The sequence below is a fragment of the Carex rostrata genome, chromosome 7 (genome assembly GCF_964058835.1).
Source record: "Carex rostrata chromosome 7, lpCarRost1.2, whole genome shotgun sequence".
NCBI lineage: Eukaryota > Viridiplantae > Streptophyta > Magnoliopsida > Poales > Cyperaceae > Carex > Carex rostrata.
Genome location: NC_135924.1, coordinates 6094955 through 6114197, shown reverse-complemented (window position 1 = coordinate 6114197; position 19243 = coordinate 6094955). Strand labels below are relative to the sequence as shown.

The 19243-nt window shown below is 33.3% G+C and overlaps 3 protein-coding genes across 10 annotated transcripts; 1 reads left to right on the top strand and 2 right to left on the bottom strand.

Annotated features, from left to right (window-relative positions):
* Positions 1 to 4797: 4797 nt before the first annotated feature.
* On the bottom strand, positions 4798 to 7176 carry LOC144557002 (epoxide hydrolase 1-like). The gene is made up of 5 exons (XM_078305538.1): positions 6932 to 7176; positions 6421 to 6638; positions 6146 to 6307; positions 5498 to 5733; positions 4798 to 5266 (listed from the first exon to the last, which is right to left on the bottom strand). Exons 1-5 carry the CDS (start codon positions 7002 to 7004, stop codon positions 4996 to 4998), a joined length of 960 nt encoding a protein of 319 aa, XP_078161664.1. The 5' UTR covers positions 7005 to 7176; the 3' UTR covers positions 4798 to 4995.
* A 4791-nt stretch (positions 7177 to 11967) lies between these two features.
* LOC144557001 (epoxide hydrolase 2-like) lies at positions 11968 to 18552 on the bottom strand. 8 transcript variants are annotated; one of them, XM_078305530.1, is made up of 5 exons: positions 18328 to 18538; positions 13307 to 13524; positions 13016 to 13216; positions 12485 to 12720; positions 11968 to 12406 (listed from the first exon to the last, which is right to left on the bottom strand). In XM_078305530.1, the coding sequence occupies exons 1-5, from the start codon at positions 18404 to 18406 to the stop codon at positions 12145 to 12147; spliced, it is 996 nt and encodes a 331-aa protein (XP_078161656.1). In that variant the 5' UTR covers positions 18407 to 18538; the 3' UTR covers positions 11968 to 12144. The 8 variants fall into 8 exon arrangements, with proteins under 8 accessions (XP_078161656.1, XP_078161657.1, XP_078161660.1 ...); XM_078305531.1 differs by having other exon boundaries at positions 13055 to 13216; positions 18328 to 18533; XM_078305534.1 differs by lacking the exon at positions 18328 to 18538 and adding an exon at positions 13610 to 13784 and having other exon boundaries at positions 13055 to 13216.
* LOC144557003 (epoxide hydrolase 2-like) lies at positions 14592 to 16250 on the top strand. The gene is made up of 4 exons (XM_078305540.1): positions 14592 to 14768; positions 15163 to 15380; positions 15460 to 15621; positions 15870 to 16250. Exons 1-4 carry the CDS (start codon positions 14696 to 14698, stop codon positions 16107 to 16109), a joined length of 693 nt encoding a protein of 230 aa, XP_078161666.1. The 5' UTR covers positions 14592 to 14695; the 3' UTR covers positions 16110 to 16250.
* Positions 18553 to 19243: the final 691 nt, after the last annotated feature.

Sequence of the window (19243 nt, the reverse complement as noted above, 5' to 3'; positions counted from 1 at the left end):
CTATCTATGATACCATAACTAGTAGCAGGGATTGCAAAATTCTAGCACTTGAAACTTTTTCTAAGTATTAACAATGATTCTCAACTATTTTACTCTCTGCACGAAAATAGTTATACCTATGATATGAAATTTTTTACGTAAATAATTATCTTCCAATCAAATCTCCTAAACGTTCCGGCACCATAAATACTTGTGGGGAACCACTCAAACTACATAAGAATGAACCATACACAAATCTTATTCATAATTCTAATAATTTGTGAGAAATTTTACAAATATAAAATCACAAACTTCTACTTTGCAATTTTTTTCTTCGAATGAGATCAATGATGAAATAATTTTGAGCTCATTATCACACAAATATTTATACCTCATTGTTCAAGTACTTATACTTGTACTTACAAGTATTTTTTTTTTACATATGATCCTAAATCATGATGTTTGAAACATTAATATAAAGTATTGTAAGTATTTATATTTATGCGTTGATGTATTTATACATATGATGTTAACTATTTTACCTAGAGAAAGGTTGACACATAGACGATTGAAGAATATTGATGTAGGGATATGGAGTCTCCACTATTTTATTAGAGGAAAGTTGACATGGGAACGATTGTCTCCTTCTTGATTTTTTCTATCTCGTTGGTCAGTCACATTACACGATTAGTCATGTTATGCAAATAGTCACATCACATGTGGTCATGGCGATGTGATGTGGCTAGCCATGACCACACGTGATGTGACTATTTATGTGACATGACTGTTTTCTATCTTTTTAGCCACATCACATCACGTAAAACTATTTTTGATCACGTGATAGAACCAAATCACAGTACAATAATCACGTTATGTCACGTCACATTTTTTTTTCTTTATATAAGTGACGTTATGTCCGTCTTGCCATTCTATTTCCCTCTCTCATATTTTATTAGTTTATATTGAATAAAAAATTCTCTGGAGTAGGGGTGTCAATGGCATCCTTTTATCTATTTACTCGATGTGTATCGTATCTAAAAACACGGATAAGAGTAATTTTTTTTTCGTTATTTTATCCATTATCGTATAAGATAATTTTTAAAGATAAATGACATGATACAATAAGATTTTGTATTTTATTAAATTTTTATAACACAAATTAGTTGTATTTATTATTTGTTTTTTCTTTTTTTTTTGCTTGTTTTAAAAAATATTTGATCAAAAACACAAATTAAGATGTCAATGACACTTCTTTATCCGACCCGTACCGTATTTGAAAAGACATAAAAAAAATTTATTATCATAACAGATACAAGTATGAAAATATCTCCATCCAACCCGTATCGTACACATTAACACCGAAGTTGTATCTTCTCCATTAACTCAAAAGGGAATCTTTTGAGTTAATCAATCTCAATCGTCTGATACGTTTTAAGATTCGTGCGGATTAAATCTGCACTAATTTTGAAAGACCCCTATTTTATAAGCAGAAGTCAGATTGGCTCTGTTTAAAATCAGACGGTTGAGATTGATTAACTCAAAAATTCTTTTTGAGTTAATGTAGAGGATATGCATTTAGATGCCCTACCCTAGTTTTTTTTTTTCATAAAAGCCCGTAGGCAGATAAATACAAAGTTCAAGGACCCTTCTGAATAAGTAAACAACCCTGTCCTAACACTAAGAACTCATTCTATCATCTATGCAAATAAAAGGTAAAACCAGAACAATCCTACCCTTCATTTCTACCCTTTTTTGCTAAACTGTCAGCCACCTCATTCTGGCTTCGATCTATATGATAGCAATCAAAGGCTGGGTTGTGCTTGAAAAGATCCACACTTGCATAATTACTGAATATATAGGCCCTCCGATAGATATACTGTTGACAGCTTTTACCAGTAGTTGACAATCAGATAGAAAGGTGCATTCAGGGATACCACGGCTTAGAACCAATTTTATAGCCTCTCTTAGCGCAATTGCCTCGATAGTAATTGCTGACCACCCCAAAGCTCTTGCTGATCTGTAAATTACAAACTCCTTCTTAGAGAAGATAATAATCCCTATGCCCCCATTCCACCTGTCTATCCAGGCTCCATCGGTATAGCACACAAAACTCGATGCCCTACCCTAGTGACAAAGGTGATAGGAGAGCAGACTACGTGATAAAGGGTCCTTGAACTTGTATTTTGCTACAAAGCATTAAATGCTTTGCCAGTTCATGATAACTGTAGCTCTGCAAAAAAAAAAAAAAAAAACTGTAGCTCTGCATGTTTTTGTGGACCTAGACCTTGTATTTTGCTTTTCGTTTTACCTTTTGAGATTGTTAGGTCCTGCTAACATCGTCATCAAGTAGTTATGTAATCAAAATTTATTTCTAATCATGATATGACCCCGCGTTTTATAACATGATATGAATATTATTTCAAAATTTGAGAATAATTTATCTCTTACGTACGTACGTGACATAAATCTATTTTTTTTGTCGTTAATTATGCTGGAGTTCTTTCTTTTTCTTATTTTTTTTGTTAAGAAAACTGACAGATGTGCCGGTTTAGTGCATTAAAGTGAAGTCAAAGATTACAACGCTAAACACAAACAGTGCCATGCAACTGGTAGTGTAGCAGGATTTTTATTAGGATTAGGAAAATAATAATTCCTTTTTATTTAATTTTTTTATTTTTTAATAAAAAAAGAAATTGTCAACGCACTCTTCCTTAAAAATAAACACTTTTTAAACAGTTTGGTAAAAAAGTCATATTAAAAATTATTCTTTTTAACTATATTTTGGGATTAAGATAATTTTGTAATAGTTTAAAAATAAATAGATTCACCATATGTTAAAATCGTCAATAGCAAGACAATTGTCTGGCTTGAATGTTAAGGCTCAAATAATGTATTGATATTCCTAGTTCTTTATGAATCAATCATTATTTCTATTTTTATACTTAATGAACCAATACACCAAATCTATTTAAAAATGGATATTTAATTGTCTTTCTTCTCCAAAGAGCTCCATTTACTTTCTTCCCTGATTAACAAAACTTCTTTTTATTAAATTCAAAATTAACACAAAAAAATCCGAATTAAGCCACAACTAGAAGAGAATCGCGGTAGAGGTAGGCGATGGATCGAAATAGGAGTAGGCAATGACCTAATTTTATACGGACTTTTTCAAAATCTTTAGACTGCCTAACCCTGATCCATGCTGGCTCCGCCTCTGCATGCAACACCCTTTTGCAAATGGAGTTCTTTCAAAAGTGTTTTTTTTTTTCATGCATTTCAGCTCTTTTCATGTGTATATTGGTAGATTTAAGGCTATACTTATTGATTTAAATTTTAAAACAAAGATTGAATTTGAGCAAGTCGGACAAAGACGATTTCTTCTCCATCTAAGTCACTTAAAGAGCTACCCCTATATATAGATGGTCACATAGCAGTCATCAACTTCGCAGGTGACCATGCAGCTTTCTTCTTCGATTTCACCATCAGCTTCATCTTTTGTTTTGAGGCTCAACATTGCTTCAAGGACCTTTTATGTTAGAAAGTCGAGAATTAAGTATGGCCGGTAATGACACGCATTTTCATGTAATGTTGATATATATAATAATATAGGGGAAACAATAATATAGAAATTGGGGTAAATTTTCATAAAATGTTGATATATAGGAAAAACGGAATAGATATTTGCATCCGCTACAATGCAGTGCTACAGTAGCGGACGGGATAGACTATCCCTTCCTCTACAGTATAAATCACCCAGAAAATGAGATCTGTAGTGGATGACGGGATAGACTATCCCACCCGCTAGTGTAGCCGGACGTGAATGTTTATTCCGTTTTTTCTATATATATCAACAGAAATGTATCTCTATTTCGATATATTATTTTTCTATTAATAAAACAAATCGGGCTGAGGGAATACTGCATTGTGGGGACCGTCCTTTTTCACTGTTTGTAGGTCAGGCTAGCATGGCTTATTTGCTTTTTGCATATGGTAAAGCCGGCTGAGTCTGGGTTACCGGGTTATGAAGTTTAAGGCCTTGATGCACATGTATCACATGTTAATGGTATGGAAGAAACTGTGAGGTCTAGTAGAACAGTAAATTTTAGAGGCCTTGCTGGAGCATGTCTTGTATAAAGCAGACTTTTTGTGGAGCATGTCAAATTTCGATGTTCAAATCAGTGTTGTAAAAGACATCCGTTTAGACTTATTAATTAATTGATTAGTCGTTGGCGGTGACCAAACCGTTATGAATTTTTCTAACTAATCAGCTGATTATTCCCGATTATTTATGATTAATTACTTGGCGATATCCTGTTTGTCCAACAACTTCATACTGTTATTTACAACACTAGTTCAAACCAAATGAAATTACTTAATTTCTCAATTCAGAACATACTTCAAAGTTCTAATTAAGCACTTAGCATTCTCTCTTGTTTTGTTTTACATAGCAAGGAATTACTATTCTTTCTGTGTCGTTTCAGTATTTCTGAGTTTTGACAGGCTTCAGATATGCTTCTTAGTAAGTTGGGCATGAACTTGATCAGTTTCTAGATGAATTATTCATGCATAAAGTACAACACGTCAACTGATTGATACATTCTCTGGTATTTGTTGTGTTGTGCTGTTTTGTTTTTTTTTTCATCTGATGGAGTGGAATAAAGAATGAACGCATTTACCGGTAAAGTTTTTAACAGAGTTGTTTTGGCTTCATGCAGTTTTTAACAGAGTTGTTTTGATTCTCTAGTGTGTACTGTATGAAGTCAAAACTGCTCACCTGAGCCCAGATGCAGAGCATATCAACAATATTGCACAAGCATATCAACAATAGTTTCTAACTTAATATTTTAATATATTTTTCTGGGCATCCTAAAAAGCTTAATTTTATTATGAAAAACAACCAAGACAGTTACCCCCTGGGCTTCTGGCTTCTTATCTAACACAAATTGTTCCCACTAGAGCTTAACATATACTAACTTTAATACACCAGACTCAATTTGCAAAAGAAACCTTCAAACTTTACCCATTCACAGGATGGCCTTTCAGAAAGTGAATGATCAGATCATTGACTTGGTCAGGGAATTGCTCCTGAGCAAAGTGACAACCCTCGGGCATGTAACTGATCTCCAAATTTGGCACATATTTTTGCATTGTTCCTTCCTTTATGGTTTCATAAATTCCAGGAAATTTAAAGACGTAATCTTTCTCTCCCTGGATCAGAAGCACAGGGACTATAATTTTTTGATCTAGAGCGTTTTGATCTGGCTCGTTCTCCATCCTTCCAAGTGCCCTATTACATCAAGTTTTAAGTGCATTTTACAATATGAACTAAAGGATTGATGCATTGAAATTAAAGATTGCAATTTTTGACTTCGGAATTGATAATTATTACAAGCATTAATTCAAATACTGGGCCAATTGTGGTAATTCAAGGGGACATTACTGGGGTAGACCTAAAATATACGTTCTTAATAAAAATTTGATGTATATCTATTATTATCAAATAATATCGAAACCTCACCTATAAGGCATTTGAAGAGGATATTTGAAACCATTTTTCTCGTAAAGAGATGCATACGTAGAGAGGTCCTCTTCAGTGAACCACTCTGGCAACGGTGCCGATACGTCAGCAAGGTCCATAATCTCCTTTCCTTCTGGAGCAATCGGAATTTCACTTTTTGAGAAAAGGATATAAATTGTACGCACTACTTGCTTCACATCAAATCTGCTGAAGTCGGCCTCTGCTCTCCCAGGATCCTATGTGACAAGCAAGAAAAATATTAAAAACACCAAATTTTTTAATGATAAAATCATTCTTCTTTTTTCCCTTTTTTTTTTCTTCACTTGAAAGAAGTACAATAACACATGGAGGGTTTTCATTGGAGAATTGTACATCGTACCTGTCAAAACTCTTCTGTGCCATTCATTTTATTTGTCTGGTCAGAATCATATATATATTTTTTTTCAATAAAAGTGGGTATCCCACTGATTTCCATGGTCAGAATCATATAATGTGATTCTTCTAAATTGATTGTGATTTGGGGCTTAATTCAGATTTAAATATGAACCTAGCCTTGGAAACTTAAATTATGGGACATGATTATCTCTCTCCAAATTGGTACTAAATAATACCTAAAATAGGTTAGTAATATAAAATTGAAGTACGTACACGCCATCTCTTTATGTAGAAACCTTCAGGAAGAGGATCAACCAAGCCTTGCATGGGTGAAAAAGGAATTCCAATAGATATGACGCCACATGTTTTGTCTGGATAATGGAGTGCAAACTGATATGCTGGAAATGCTCCAAAATCCTTGGCAACGAAGAAAGCCTTCAACCAGAGAAACGTTGTCAAAAAAAAAAAATGTCACTCTATCAAGATGTGCAATTAGAAACAAGATAAAATATCAAACCTAATCACATTAAAAAATGCGATGTCTATACCTTCGAGATGGAAAAGGCATCAAGTATACCAAGTATATCTGAAATTAGGTGCTCCCATGCAGCATTTTCCGGGTCTTGGGGAGCATCCGATAACCCGTATCCACGCCAATCGAATGCAATGGCTCTGTACCCAGCTTTGGCAACAGCAATCATCTGATGGCGCCATGAGTACCATATCTCTGGAAACCCATGAAGAAAAACCACTGTACCCAGCTCATCTAAAATACCAACAGTGTACCAAAATATAGGTCATCAGCTTTATTTAATTTAACAGATTCTGATTTTCCTGACAGAATACGCTCGATTTTAACAGAGCAGCTATAGCTTCCTGCAGCGCACGGACTATAGAATTAAAACTGGTTTGTCGCTGCATGAAGCCAAAAGTGCTCTGTTAAAATCTTTACCCCCATCCACCCCTAAATCATCCACTTTCTATTGAATAAGAATGGAAGAAATTCACATCTGCTTAAGCGAAAGATGTGCAACAGCCAACAATAGTAGATTAGCTAACCTTTTCCAATTTGTGCTATGTGCAGATTCAGTCCATTAATCGAGACTTGACTGTGCTCTATCTCAGACTCCATCTTTTACTTATTTTTTTTCCGACAAGAGATAGATCTCGACTCTCTCTCTCTCTGGATTAGATTTCTGAGAAAATCGGCCACCCTTTCAGAAGCCTTTTGAGTGTTGATCTGCTTGTGATCGTAGTGGGACCAAGTCAGATTGGCGAATTTATATCACCTAAAGTAACTTAAACTTTTAGTTTAGATGTTGATCGTCAGATCTGCTTTAGCTCCAACCATGCATTCTGATCGTACGGTCCGGATGTAAACATAAAATTTGAGTTACTTCAATGGATACGGACTAAAGATTGGCTAGGTATAGAAAGAGAATCGAGAGGATATGAACAGAATTTTTCATTTTTGAAAATAGATAAATTCTCTGAAAATTTAGATCTCATAGAAAGAATTAAATCGTTAATTCAATTACTTAGAAAATGTATGCATGAAGTCCACCTTCACGACATAAAATCCAAAAATGTCTAACAAACCAAATTATTCCGAAATTTTTATTAATAACATATAAAAATATTAAATTAAATTAAATAATAAATTTTCTGAAAAATTCCAAAAATAACAATTTTATATGTTATTATCGAAAATGTTATTATCGTTAACATATAAAATTATAAGAAATAAAACTAGAAGGTAAAACTAATTCAATTACTTAGTTCTTTCTAAAATAGAACGCTCAATAATTTAGCGAAAATGTTATTATCGAAAATTTTCAAAAGCAAATATTTTATATGTTATTAATTAAAGTTTCGACAAATTATTTCTTATAATTCGGTTTCTTTAGAAAGAACTAAAACGGAGCAATTCATCTATTTATTTATACTTTTTTTAATAAATTTCTTGAAATATTTTCTTTTGAGATATGAAATTCACCGGATATGGAGAATTCACATCTCCGAGATATCTCAAATTTTGAGTTGATTTATAAAAAATCCAAACTGTTCAAATAATCTCTGCACGAATCTCAAAGCACAACAATACTGCACCATGCATTCCGAATAGGCCCTGAAAAAAAATTTGTCACGCTTTAAATAAACTGAAAATTCAATATATATCGGACAGACATGAAATGGCATGCTTGTAAGATTGGATCGTCAATTAGAATATATATTTGGGAACGACTGACACTATCTTTCATTCAGTCCTCTATCTGTCTTCTGCGCTAAAAGACAAAAAAAAATACAATGAGGGATCAAAACATATACTATTCATATCTACGAATTTAAAGTATTCATACTTATTATCTATAATATTCGTCATATGTAGACACAAACTAGAGGGGACCATTAATATTGAGGACCAGTAACGACTAGGGGGACCGCTGACAACATCTGATAGCCTGGATTGGGGACCGCAACCGTCTGAAAGCGACATTTGTCAAAATTGGAGACCACTACAGCGAATCTATATACTAAATTTTAAGTATTCATTGTTGGCAGCATGAAGTATTCATGTCTAACAAATGAAGTATTCATATATATAAGTATTCATATCCAACAGTCTAGTATTACAAGAAGTATTCACATCTGACACTAACAATATTCATACTGAAAATTACGAAGTATTCATACATGTACGAAATAATTTATACAATTGAAAATTACAAAGTCTTTTTTTTTATAGTAAGTATATAGTGTTCATATCTAACTAATGAAGTATTTATAACTAATTAATGTAATATGAAGTATGCATATCTAACTAATGAAGTATTCATATGTTGCACTCTTGACAACCTTCGTTGGGCTTAGCATGGATCCCCTCCAATGGTGCACCACGCTCTCCCTGCCAAATCTCAACGGTGCATCACGCTCTCCTCGTCAGATCTCGACGGTGCACCACGCTCTCCTCGTCGGATCTAGACGGTGCACCATACTCTCCTCGCCAAATCTCGACGGTGCACCACGCTCTCCTCGCCGGATCTCGACGGTGCACCACGTCGAGAAAGAAAAGAGGCGGAGGCTGTGAAGGCCGTGAAGAGCGCAAATTTTGTTTGATATGAAAAGAGATAGTTGGGTGGCTAGAGAAGAAGGCTTTGCCAAGAGAAAAGAAGGCTGGACCGTTGGATAAGATGCAGATTCTAGAAGGTTGGAGGAATAATTATTAATTAGACAGTTAGGAGGATAGTTAGAGGACTAATATGCGGAGAACAACATCTTTACTCTATATATATTTTTTTATCAGAATAGTGTTATATTAGGAATTAAGATTATTTTACTAATTCAGTTTTTGTTGAAATATAAACTCAACTTTTGTAAAAACTAGTACTATTTAAATTATGCAATTTAAATAATTTTTGTACTAATTCCAATAATGTATTCATGGGCTCAATCACTATCTGATATGTTTTAAGATGTGTGCTCTCTGCTTTAAAATTTATATGTCTGTGTCAAATTTTCATACACACATATTGTAAAGCATATCGGATGGTTTTAAAGTTCATTGGATCCAAAAGTAGATCAGATGCTCTACTCCGATCTCTAATTATGATATCATTTTAAACGTTTACCTGATTCATACCGTATTCGATAAGACGGGTATAAGATTTTTTTTCGTTACCTTGTCCGATATGAGTATGGGTAAAGATTTTTTTTGTTAGCTAAACAGGTAAGGGTACGGGTAAAAGTTATTTCATACACGTTACTCTATAGAGTAATTATATGTTAATGTTTGAGCAATAGTTAGTTACAAAAAAAAATTATGTGTGTAATATTTCATATGATAATATTTGATTAATTATTAGTAATATACTTTTGTTATTTAGTGTATGTTTTTTTCTAAGAAAAATGTCAAAGATATTACTTTTATTGCATGTCTTGTTATTTAGTTAAATAATTGAATTTGTCTCAAAAGATATACATATTTTTAAATTCTCTTGCTATATAAAAAGAAAAACAATTTAGTTGAAATTGATTGCATTTTTTTTTTCATTTGTAGTGATTGTATAAGTGTAAAATAAATGAGTTTTGATATTCTATTTATAAAATATAATAAAATTAATTATTATATTAGTATTATTTGTTATTCATCTGCTACCCCAATAATTTTAACCGGTAAAGATAAAATAAGATAAAGTCAATTCTTAATACGTAAATATATGATAAAGATAAATTCAATTTTTAATATGTATAGGACTATAGGTATTAAAATGATTTCACCCTACCTGTTCTGTACCAATTGACAACTCTTTATCTCCTCCTCTTTGAACTTTGCAATTTATGACAATGACCCCTACAACAATTAATTTACTAATTAACACTCAATTTTTAATTATGAAATGACTTGAAAATCCTTCATTCATATATCCTTATTTAAATTTTTTATTAATAATAAAACTTTAAAGTTTTTAATATCAATTTTAAACTTATAATAATGTCTTAATTACTTCTTATGGTAAAAAAAAAAAAAAAGTTAGCAGAAATAGAAGATACATGTCCTTGATGTCATGGTGAAGTTTTAGTTCCAAATAAGTCAATGGCATTAATTGAAATGCAATTCAATTACAATTTTGGAGAAAATATGTGGTTATCCATATTGATGTTCCGGATGCATGCTCTTTGTCTGTATTGAAAATTTTGGAGGTTCGCCGATGCACCTCTTTTGGTAGGATAACTAAAAATTAAGCAATTCAAAGTTAAAACTAATTTTATGAGATGCAAAAAATTCCAAATGTAACAATCTTGAATATTCAAATGCACTACAAGTTCTATATGTGTGTGAACGATTAATTGGCTATGTTGAATATACTTTCTAGATGTAGAATATTTATCAAATATTTGTCCCTTGCTATGTTTGTTTTTCTTGTAGAATATTCATCAAATATTTGTCCCTTGCTATGTTGATTTTTCTCCGATTGACTCCCAAGTCTTTCTTGTTACAGACATGTCCAATCAACAAGTGTGCTAAAGAGGAACTAGAGGTGCAACTGGGGGTGTTCATCGGATCTGTTTTAATTGGTTTTAAACTGAACTGTGAAAGTTCAATTTAGTTTATTTTTTCAAACCAGTTTAATAATTCAGTTTGATTCGGCTTAGAAATTTTAAAATTGGTTAGATTGAACAGACCGAAAATTTAAATCCAACTCCGTTTGAATCAAACATTAAAAAAAATTCAAAAATTACAGCATAATATATATTGCTTGTTTCGGTTAAAAACCGGTTAAACGGAACCAAACAAAAATTTAAAATTCATCTTTAAAAATATTAACTAAAAAATTATTTATTTTTATGATTAATATCTTCAACCGAACAAACTGGTTCTTATTCTTCAGTTTGGTTTGATTTGATTTTTGAAAACCAAACAAATTTTGATTTGCTAATTTTTATTCAGTTTGGATCAAACCGAACCGATGAACAACCTAGGAGCAACTTAATCAAATGTGCACATGCAATTAATGGTACAACATCTCTTGGACCTAGTGGCGGATTGAAGAAGGGAGAATGAGTGTCAATTGATCTCTATTTTTTTGTATTTTGTATGTTTTTTTTTTATATAATTTTAGAGTAAAATGTCTTAATATGGTAAAATTGACCTCCATTCTCCCCAAAAAAAATTGATATAATTGATCCCTATATATATTTGATCCCTATTGTTCAAAAGTCTAGCTCCGCTGCTAAATACATATACCTTTTTTTTCGTTTTTCAAATTAGCACTCTCTTGATACTATTTTAACATACTCGAATAACAATTTTTTTATTATTTATTTGTCTATCTAAAGGTAGCCATTGTAGGTGGCATAATAACAAGTTCATATTTAAAATTAAGAAGGTTTATGATATGTTACTCGAATACAGCATAAATATAATTTTAGAAATAATTTATTCTTTTGAAATGTAAATATATATGACAAATATTAATGTATTTTAGAAAGTAAACAAAAGTTCATAAATAAATAAGATGAGGTAAGTAATTTATTATTTGTAAAATTTAACTTTAATTAACATATCCTAATCCAAATTATATTATGGAGAAATATCAAAGAGAATGTGTCAATATTTAATTTTTGTAATTGGATAGGTAAATACCTAAAAAACATAAATTTTGATGGATATGTAATGTAGCTAATTTTGCCATAATTAAAAGCAAGATACATCCCTTAATAAAGAGAATAACATATTATCTGACTCAACTCACCAGCAAACCCCTGAAACTTTAATTATTCACAGGATGGGCCTTGAGAAAGCCTGTAATTAGCTGATTAACTTGGTCAGGGAATTGTTCCTGAGCAAAGTGACATCCTTCAGGAATAAAACTAATTTCCAGATTAGGCACATAATCTTTCATAATGCCTTCTTTTATTGCCTCATACCGACCGGGAAGTTTATATACATAATCTTTTTCTCCCTGGATCAGAAGCACAGGGACTCGGATTGTTCGATCTGATGGCAGATTAGTCTCTTTTATACTGCGCACTCTGAAAATCCAAACATTATATCAGTATCAGACATAACATACCAGTAAAAATGAGTTTATCTTTAACCTTACAGCTTACCTGTATGGAATTTGAAGTGGATAAGTGAACCCATTTTTCTGGTAAAGAGAAGCATACATAGAGAGGTCTTCTTCACTGAACCACTCTGGTAGAGGCGTCGATAAGTCGGCAAGATCCATAATCTCCTTTCCTTCTGGAGCAATTGGGATATCACTTTTTGAGAAGAGGATATAAATGGTTCGCACCACTCGCTTCACATCAAATCGACTGAAATCTGCCTCTGCTCTACCAGGTTCCTGTAGGGACATACAAAAAAAAAAAAAAAACAGATAATTTTGCTACAGCATGTTATATTTGGAACATAAGAAACTGTAAATTAATTGAATATTTTTATTGGAAGATCTAATGATTTCTGTCATGCAATTTGTGAGTTTTATACTGTACTGCTCAGTTTTACACTTCTATTCATCACTCTCACTTTATTTATTCTATTCTGGTAATTTCTGATTATTCTGGTAATTAGGCATTCAAATCAAATTAGGTCCTTTTCGATAGCAAAATATCCGATGATCTTACCAGTACCGACATGACCAGTACATCAGGTAAAAGAGAGCCAATTTTATAATTTACCTGCCATCTCTTTATGTAGAAACCCTCTGGAAGCAGGTCGTATGAGGAAGGTACCGGCAAGTAAGGCATTCCAATAGATACTACACCGCATATTCGATCAGGGTATAAAAGCGCAAACAAATATGCTGGATATGATCCGAAATCCTTGGCAACTAAGAAAGTCTTTATGATATGTCAAGAGAAATATCATTTTATTATTTATAAAATTAGAGGAGGAAAACAAAAATATCTCCATAAACAATTGATATTTACCTTTGGGATGGAAAGAGCATCAAGTATACCAAGAAGATCTGAAATAAGGTGCTCCCTTGAAGCATTTTCCGGGTCCTGGGGTTGATCCGAAAGCCCATAACCACGCCAATCAGGTGCAATTGCTCTGTACCCGGCTTCGGCAACGGCAACCATCTGGTGTCGCCATGAATACCATATCTCAGGAAATCCATGAAGGAATACCACTGTCCCCAGTTCATCTAGATTACCAGTATAATTAATTTCTCTTCAATTGATGAAAATTGAAATAGAACTCAACAGGAACTAAATTAAATGAAGTATGACCTTTGGAAATCTGTGCTATGTGGAGATTAAGGCCATTGATTGATAAATATCTGTGCTCTATCTCCATCTGATCAACACCAAGGTGAAGGCTAGAAGTGATGATGTGACTTTTTGTTATTGGTGTTAAAAGAAACTTGTAATCAAGGTTAGTAAGTATTACCTAATCACTATTATATACCACAATGTTTAATTTCAAGAAAGTCCAGAAAAATTTACGATTTGTATTAATTTTTTTTTTTTTTTGAGAAGAAATGTATTCTATCGATTCATATTAATTATTTGTGCTCCAGTGAAAAGCTTAGTGTCTCAACACTGATCTTACTCATGATATTCTTCTTATTATTTGTTTAACTTTCTGCATTTTGTAACATTGAATTTACTAAAGGAAAAATGTGACGTCGAATGATGTGACGTGACACGTGCTCAATTATTTTTTCATGTGATGTGATATGACGTGACGTGATTCAACCAGCAATGACATGACTAATTTTCTTTGCTAATTTAACTAATTAAATTCAGAAAGTTCAATTGATGTTTGCTGGAAATTTGGAGTGCTGTAATTATACAGAATGGTCCTCCAAAGCAAAGATGAACATAATACAGCTCCGGAGACACTTTTTTTCCATGAGTTATCTTGCTCAGAAATGAAAGTTTAGAGGAAAGAGCTTTTGTCATATAATACAAAGAATGGAGGATATTTATGTAAAAGAAATATGGCATGAAAATCACATTAAAGATAAACTGATGTGGCTGTGAAGGAACAAAGAACAGCTGACATAGGCCGCCTAATATAATTGACCAATCACCCAAAGTTCCAAAGGGGAAACAATAATTACATTTTTTTTATATTATCCTCTCGATTCTCTCTCTCTATACCGAATTTATATCACCTAAAGTAACTCAAAATTTCAGTTTAGATCCGGAACCGTCAAATCTGTTTGGTGCATTCCACTTCGGTCCGGATTGGTCTAGATTCTGATCAGACGGTTTGGATCTAAACGCAAAATTTGAGTTGCTTCAGAGGATCCGGACACTATACCTAACCAATCTGAGTATCTGACGGAGTCACACTGATCTGAGTAAAAGATGGAGTCTGAGATAGAGCACACTCAGCTCTCGATTAATGGTCTGAATCTCCACATAGCACAAATTGGAAAAGGTTAGCTAATCTACTATTGTTGCACATCTTTCTCTACATAGATCTGAATTTCTTTTATTAAGCTGATTAAGATTTAAGAACCAGTGAATTTCTTTCATTTTTCGTGATAACGATCTTGAATGTAAGGTTATATAAGAATTTATTCAATAGAATTATAGAAAGCAGGTGAGGCAGGGGCTGATGGGGGGTTAAATATATTAACAGCGTAGTTTTGGTTTCATGCAGCGCGCAAACCATGTGCAACACTGTTTTAATTCTACAGTCCATGCGCTGCATGAAGCCAAAAGTACTCTGTTAAAATGTTTACCCTTGATGGGCATATTCTGTCAGGAAAATCTGAATCTGGTAAAATAAAGCTGATGACCTATATTTTGGTACACTGTCGGTATTGTAGATGAGTTGGGTACAGTGGTTTTTCTTCATGGGTTTCCAGAGATATGGTACTCATGGCGCCACCAGATGATTGCTGTTGCCAAAGCTGGGTACAGAGCCATTGCATTCGATTGGCGTGGATACGGGTTATCGGATGCTCCCCAAGACCCGGAAAATGCTGCATGGGAGCACCTCATTTCAGATATGCTTGGTATACTTGACGCCTTTTCCTTCTCTAAGGTGTATAACTCACATTTTATTAATGAGATTAGGTTTGATATTTTAGTTGTTTCTAATGACAACTTTTCTCTGGTTGAAGGCTTTCTTTGTTGCCAAGGACTTTGGAGCAATTCCAGCATATCGGTTCGCACTCAATTATCCAGAGAAAACATGTGGCATCATATCTATTGGAAGTCCTTTTTCACCTATGCAAGGCTCCGGTGGTCCTCTTCCTGAAGGTTTCTACATACAGAGATGGCTTGTATGTACTTTGAAATAATAAATTACTAACCTCTTCTAGGTATTTTAGTACCAATTGGGTGATAGATAATCATGTCCCATGACTTAAGTTTCCAAGACCAGGTTCATATGTAAACCTGAATTAAGCCCCAAATCACAATCAATTCAGAAGAATTACATAATATATAATCATGACTAACAAAAGGTAAAAAGAATGATTTTGTCTTTAAAAAAATGGTGTTTTTATTATTTTTCTTGCTTGTCACATAGGAGCCTGGGAGAGCAGAGGCCGACTTCAGCAGATTTGATGTGAAGCGAGTAGTACGCACAATTTATATCCTTTTCTCAAGAAGTGAAATTCCAATTGCTCCAGAAGGAAAGGAGATTATGGACCTTGCTGATGAATCGACACCCTTGCCGGAGTGGTTCACTGAAGAGGACCTCTCTACATATGCATCTCTTTACGAGAAAAATGGTTTCAAATATCCTCTTCAGATGCCTTACAGATGAGGTTACAATATTATTTGATAATAATGGATGTACATCAAATTTTTATTAAGATGTATATATTAGGTCTAGCTCTTGATCTCTCAGGATGCTAGGTACTTGAATTATTTTTCATAATAATTAAAATGAATGACTCAAATTTTATACTAGACTGTCAGCTATTACACTGGATCTGCATTCACGTTCCACTATCACATTGAAGTTTGAACAGTATTTTCATCGTTCGTTACAAATCTCTAACTATTCGTGCATAAGCTTACCTTCAATTGAAAACTACAAATTTGTTCTAAATCACATAAAATGCAGATAGTTAGACCGACATATATTTAGATGGTTTAACTTGTTACATTAAACTTGCTGTCAACGAACTTTTTTTTTCCTCTCTTCTACTAAATTTAGAACTCCTTTATTTTAAATTTCTACCAAACAAAAATAGCTTAAGCAGATCTAATTTGAAATAATTAACTTAGAACTGCTTAACTTTCATCCTCCAAACATGAACATGCACCCAAAGGATACCGAGTCAAGATTAAAGTTTGACAAACAAAAGATAATTTCAATTTTAATTACTCTCAAGCATAGCACATAAGCTGACACAGATCACAAGCAAACCCTTAAAACTTTAAGCATTCACAGAATGGGCCTTTACAAAGCTTATAATTAGCTGATTAACTTGGTCAGGGAATTGCTCCTGAACAAAGTGACATCCTTCAGGAATGGAACTAATCTCCATATCTCTCACATATTTTTGCATAATGCCTTCTTTCATAGCTTGGTACCACCACGGGTGTTTGTACACGTAGTCTTTCTCTCCTTGGATCAGAAGCACTGGTACATGAATTGTTAAATCTGGAGGCACATTAATTCCTTTAATATTGTTCATAGCCCTAAAAATTTCAATAAGGTCAGTATAAGATTTCAAATTAGTTGACCTAAAAAAATGTTAATTGAACTTAATTTTATATTTCACCTGTATGGAATTTGAAGCGGATAAGTGAACCCGTTTTTCTCGTACAAAGAAGCATATATAGAAGCGTCTTCTTCGGTGAACCACTCTGGCAAAGGCGTAGATAAGTCAGCAAGGTCCATAATCTCCTTTCCTTCTGGAGCAATTGGAAATTCAGATTTGGAGAAGAGAATGTAAATGGTTCGCACCACTTGCTTCACGTCAAATCGACCGAAATCTGCCTCTGCTCTTCCAGGCTCCTTTGCAAACAAGTAACACAAAATAATGAGGATAAATCACAATTTTTTAATTAATTTAATACTGCACCATGTTAAAAACCTTGATCTTGAGCTTTGCACTGTACTGGTAAGAAGCAAACCCATACAGCTTAGCAATTGTACACGCAAATCACCACTCCCCACCATTTCGTTTTATTTAGTTTGGTCAAATTTGTGCTTGTTTGGGTGATTCAGGCAATCAGACTCATAAATAAGGGTAAAGATCTTAAAAGAGCAGTTTTAGCTTCATGCAGCCAACAACCATATGCAACTCTTTGTTGATTCTATAGTCTATGCGCTGCATAAAGCCAAAACTTCTCTGTTAAAAACTTTACCCATAAATAAGTTTGTCCCAAAAAAAAAAAAATTCAAGTATATTACCAGCTGAGCTGATCTTATCAGTACCATACCAGTACCAAATCAGTATATTTACCTGCCATCTATTTACATAGTATCCCTCTGGCATGTCGGATGTGGGCGGAACTGGCAAGTATTGCATCCCAATAGATACCACACCACATATTCGATCCGGGTATAGAAGTGCAAACACATATGCCGGAAATGATCCAAAATCTTTCCCAACTAAGAAAGCCTAAAATTATCAATCATAAATCTTGCTTTCAGGATTAACAAATTTAGAAAGTATGAATTAACACAGGATGATAGATAGAGATACCTTGGAGATGGAGAGAGCACCAAGTAAACCTAGCAGATCTGAAATTAAATGTGCCCAGCAAGCATTTTCTGGGTCCTGGGGTTGATCCGATAACCCATAACCCCGCCAATCGGGTGAGATTGCCCGGTACCCGGCTTCAGCAACAGCAACCATCTGGTGGCGCCATGAATACCATATCTCAGGAAAACCATGAAGGAATATTACTGTACCCAGTTTATCTAAATTACCAAAAAAAAATGTGACAATTAAAATGAAGTATTAGTTAGTTTACCTATTATGAAAACAAAATTGAACCCAATAAGAACTAAAATAAGATCCGACCTTTGCCAATTTGTGCTATGTGGAGGTTCAGGTTATTGATTAACAGGTGACTGTGCTCAATCTCCATCTTTGTGCCCATATTTCGGTGAAGAAGGTTAGAGAAAATAAAAGATTATTTTGAATTATTATTGGTGGTGGTAATTCTCTTTTTTTCTATTAATTAGTGTTAGTAGGGAGCGCCTAATCAATATCATAAAATCACAAGTTCTATACTTCTATCGCATGGCAAGGCAAGCTCAAGATCTGGGACAAATATCCTCTCAGTCAATTCGGTGCTTCTTTGACTTTTGACTGTAAGAGGTTTTCTTTAAGATTCGTGCAATATTAAATGAACGGTCAGGATCTACTAATTCTAAAAGATTCTCTTGTCCGGTACTGGGAGGATCAGAATTCCATGATCCGTGCCTCTTTTTTCCTAATCGTTTTTGGAAATAAATCAATGATTCAATAATTCATTGATTTGATTTTTCTAAAAATAAATTAGAATAGGAAGGATTTTTTGTGACAGTTCATGTGCCTACAAGAATCATTGATTCAGTCTCTTCTATATTATCGAAATATTACTGTCATTTAATTATTTCTCTATATTACTTTTAATTATTTTTTATAAATTAAAAATTATGTCTTTACTCACTTTTAATTTTACTTTCTGCATTTCTTGACATATCGACATTATGCAATTTTGAATTTTTTTTTTCTTTGTCTAAAACTAATAAAAAATCATATTAGCCAAATAAAAAGCTAATGATGTGATAAAAACCCGCTTTTATTCACTAAACTAATAAATATTTCTAATTAATAAAAAAGATGACGGCGCCTTTATCACAAATAACAAATGATAAAAAAAATGATGGCACCTTAATCATGAATTACAAATGATTTGCTTGTATTATTTCATTCTTTTGCTACAAGCAAT

What these genes read in the sequence shown, in the direction of transcription:
- LOC144557002 (XM_078305538.1), bottom strand. Translation starts at nt 7,004, where the DNA reads ATGGAGTCTGAGATAGAGCACAGTCAAGTCTCGATTAATGGACTGAAT. An exon ending in ATGCCTTTTCCATCTCGAAG is followed by an intron (nt 6,308 to 6,420) that starts GTATAGACATCG and finishes CTCTGGTTGAAG; the next exon opens with GCTTTCTTCGTTGCCAAGGA. An exon ending in CCTCTTCAAATGCCTTATAG is followed by an intron (nt 5,267 to 5,497) that starts GTGAGGTTTCGA and finishes TTGATGTAATAG; the next exon opens with GGCACTTGGAAGGATGGAGA.
- LOC144557003 (XM_078305540.1), top strand. Translation starts at nt 14,696, where the DNA reads ATGGAGTCTGAGATAGAGCACACTCAGCTCTCGATTAATGGTCTGAAT. An exon ending in CATAGCACAAATTGGAAAAG is followed by an intron (nt 14,769 to 15,162) that starts GTTAGCTAATCT and finishes TCGGTATTGTAG; the next exon opens with ATGAGTTGGGTACAGTGGTT. An exon ending in ACGCCTTTTCCTTCTCTAAG is followed by an intron (nt 15,381 to 15,459) that starts GTGTATAACTCA and finishes CTCTGGTTGAAG; the next exon opens with GCTTTCTTTGTTGCCAAGGA.
- LOC144557001 (XM_078305530.1), bottom strand. Translation starts at nt 18,406, where the DNA reads ATGGGCACAAAGATGGAGATTGAGCACAGTCACCTGTTAATCAATAAC. An exon ending in CATAGCACAAATTGGCAAAG is followed by an intron (nt 13,525 to 18,327) that starts GTCGGATCTTAT and finishes CTGGTAATCTAG; the next exon opens with ATGAACTGGGGACAGTGGTA. An exon ending in ATGCTCTTTCCATCCCAAAG is followed by an intron (nt 13,217 to 13,306) that starts GTAAATATCAAT and finishes CATATCATAAAG; the next exon opens with ACTTTCTTAGTTGCCAAGGA.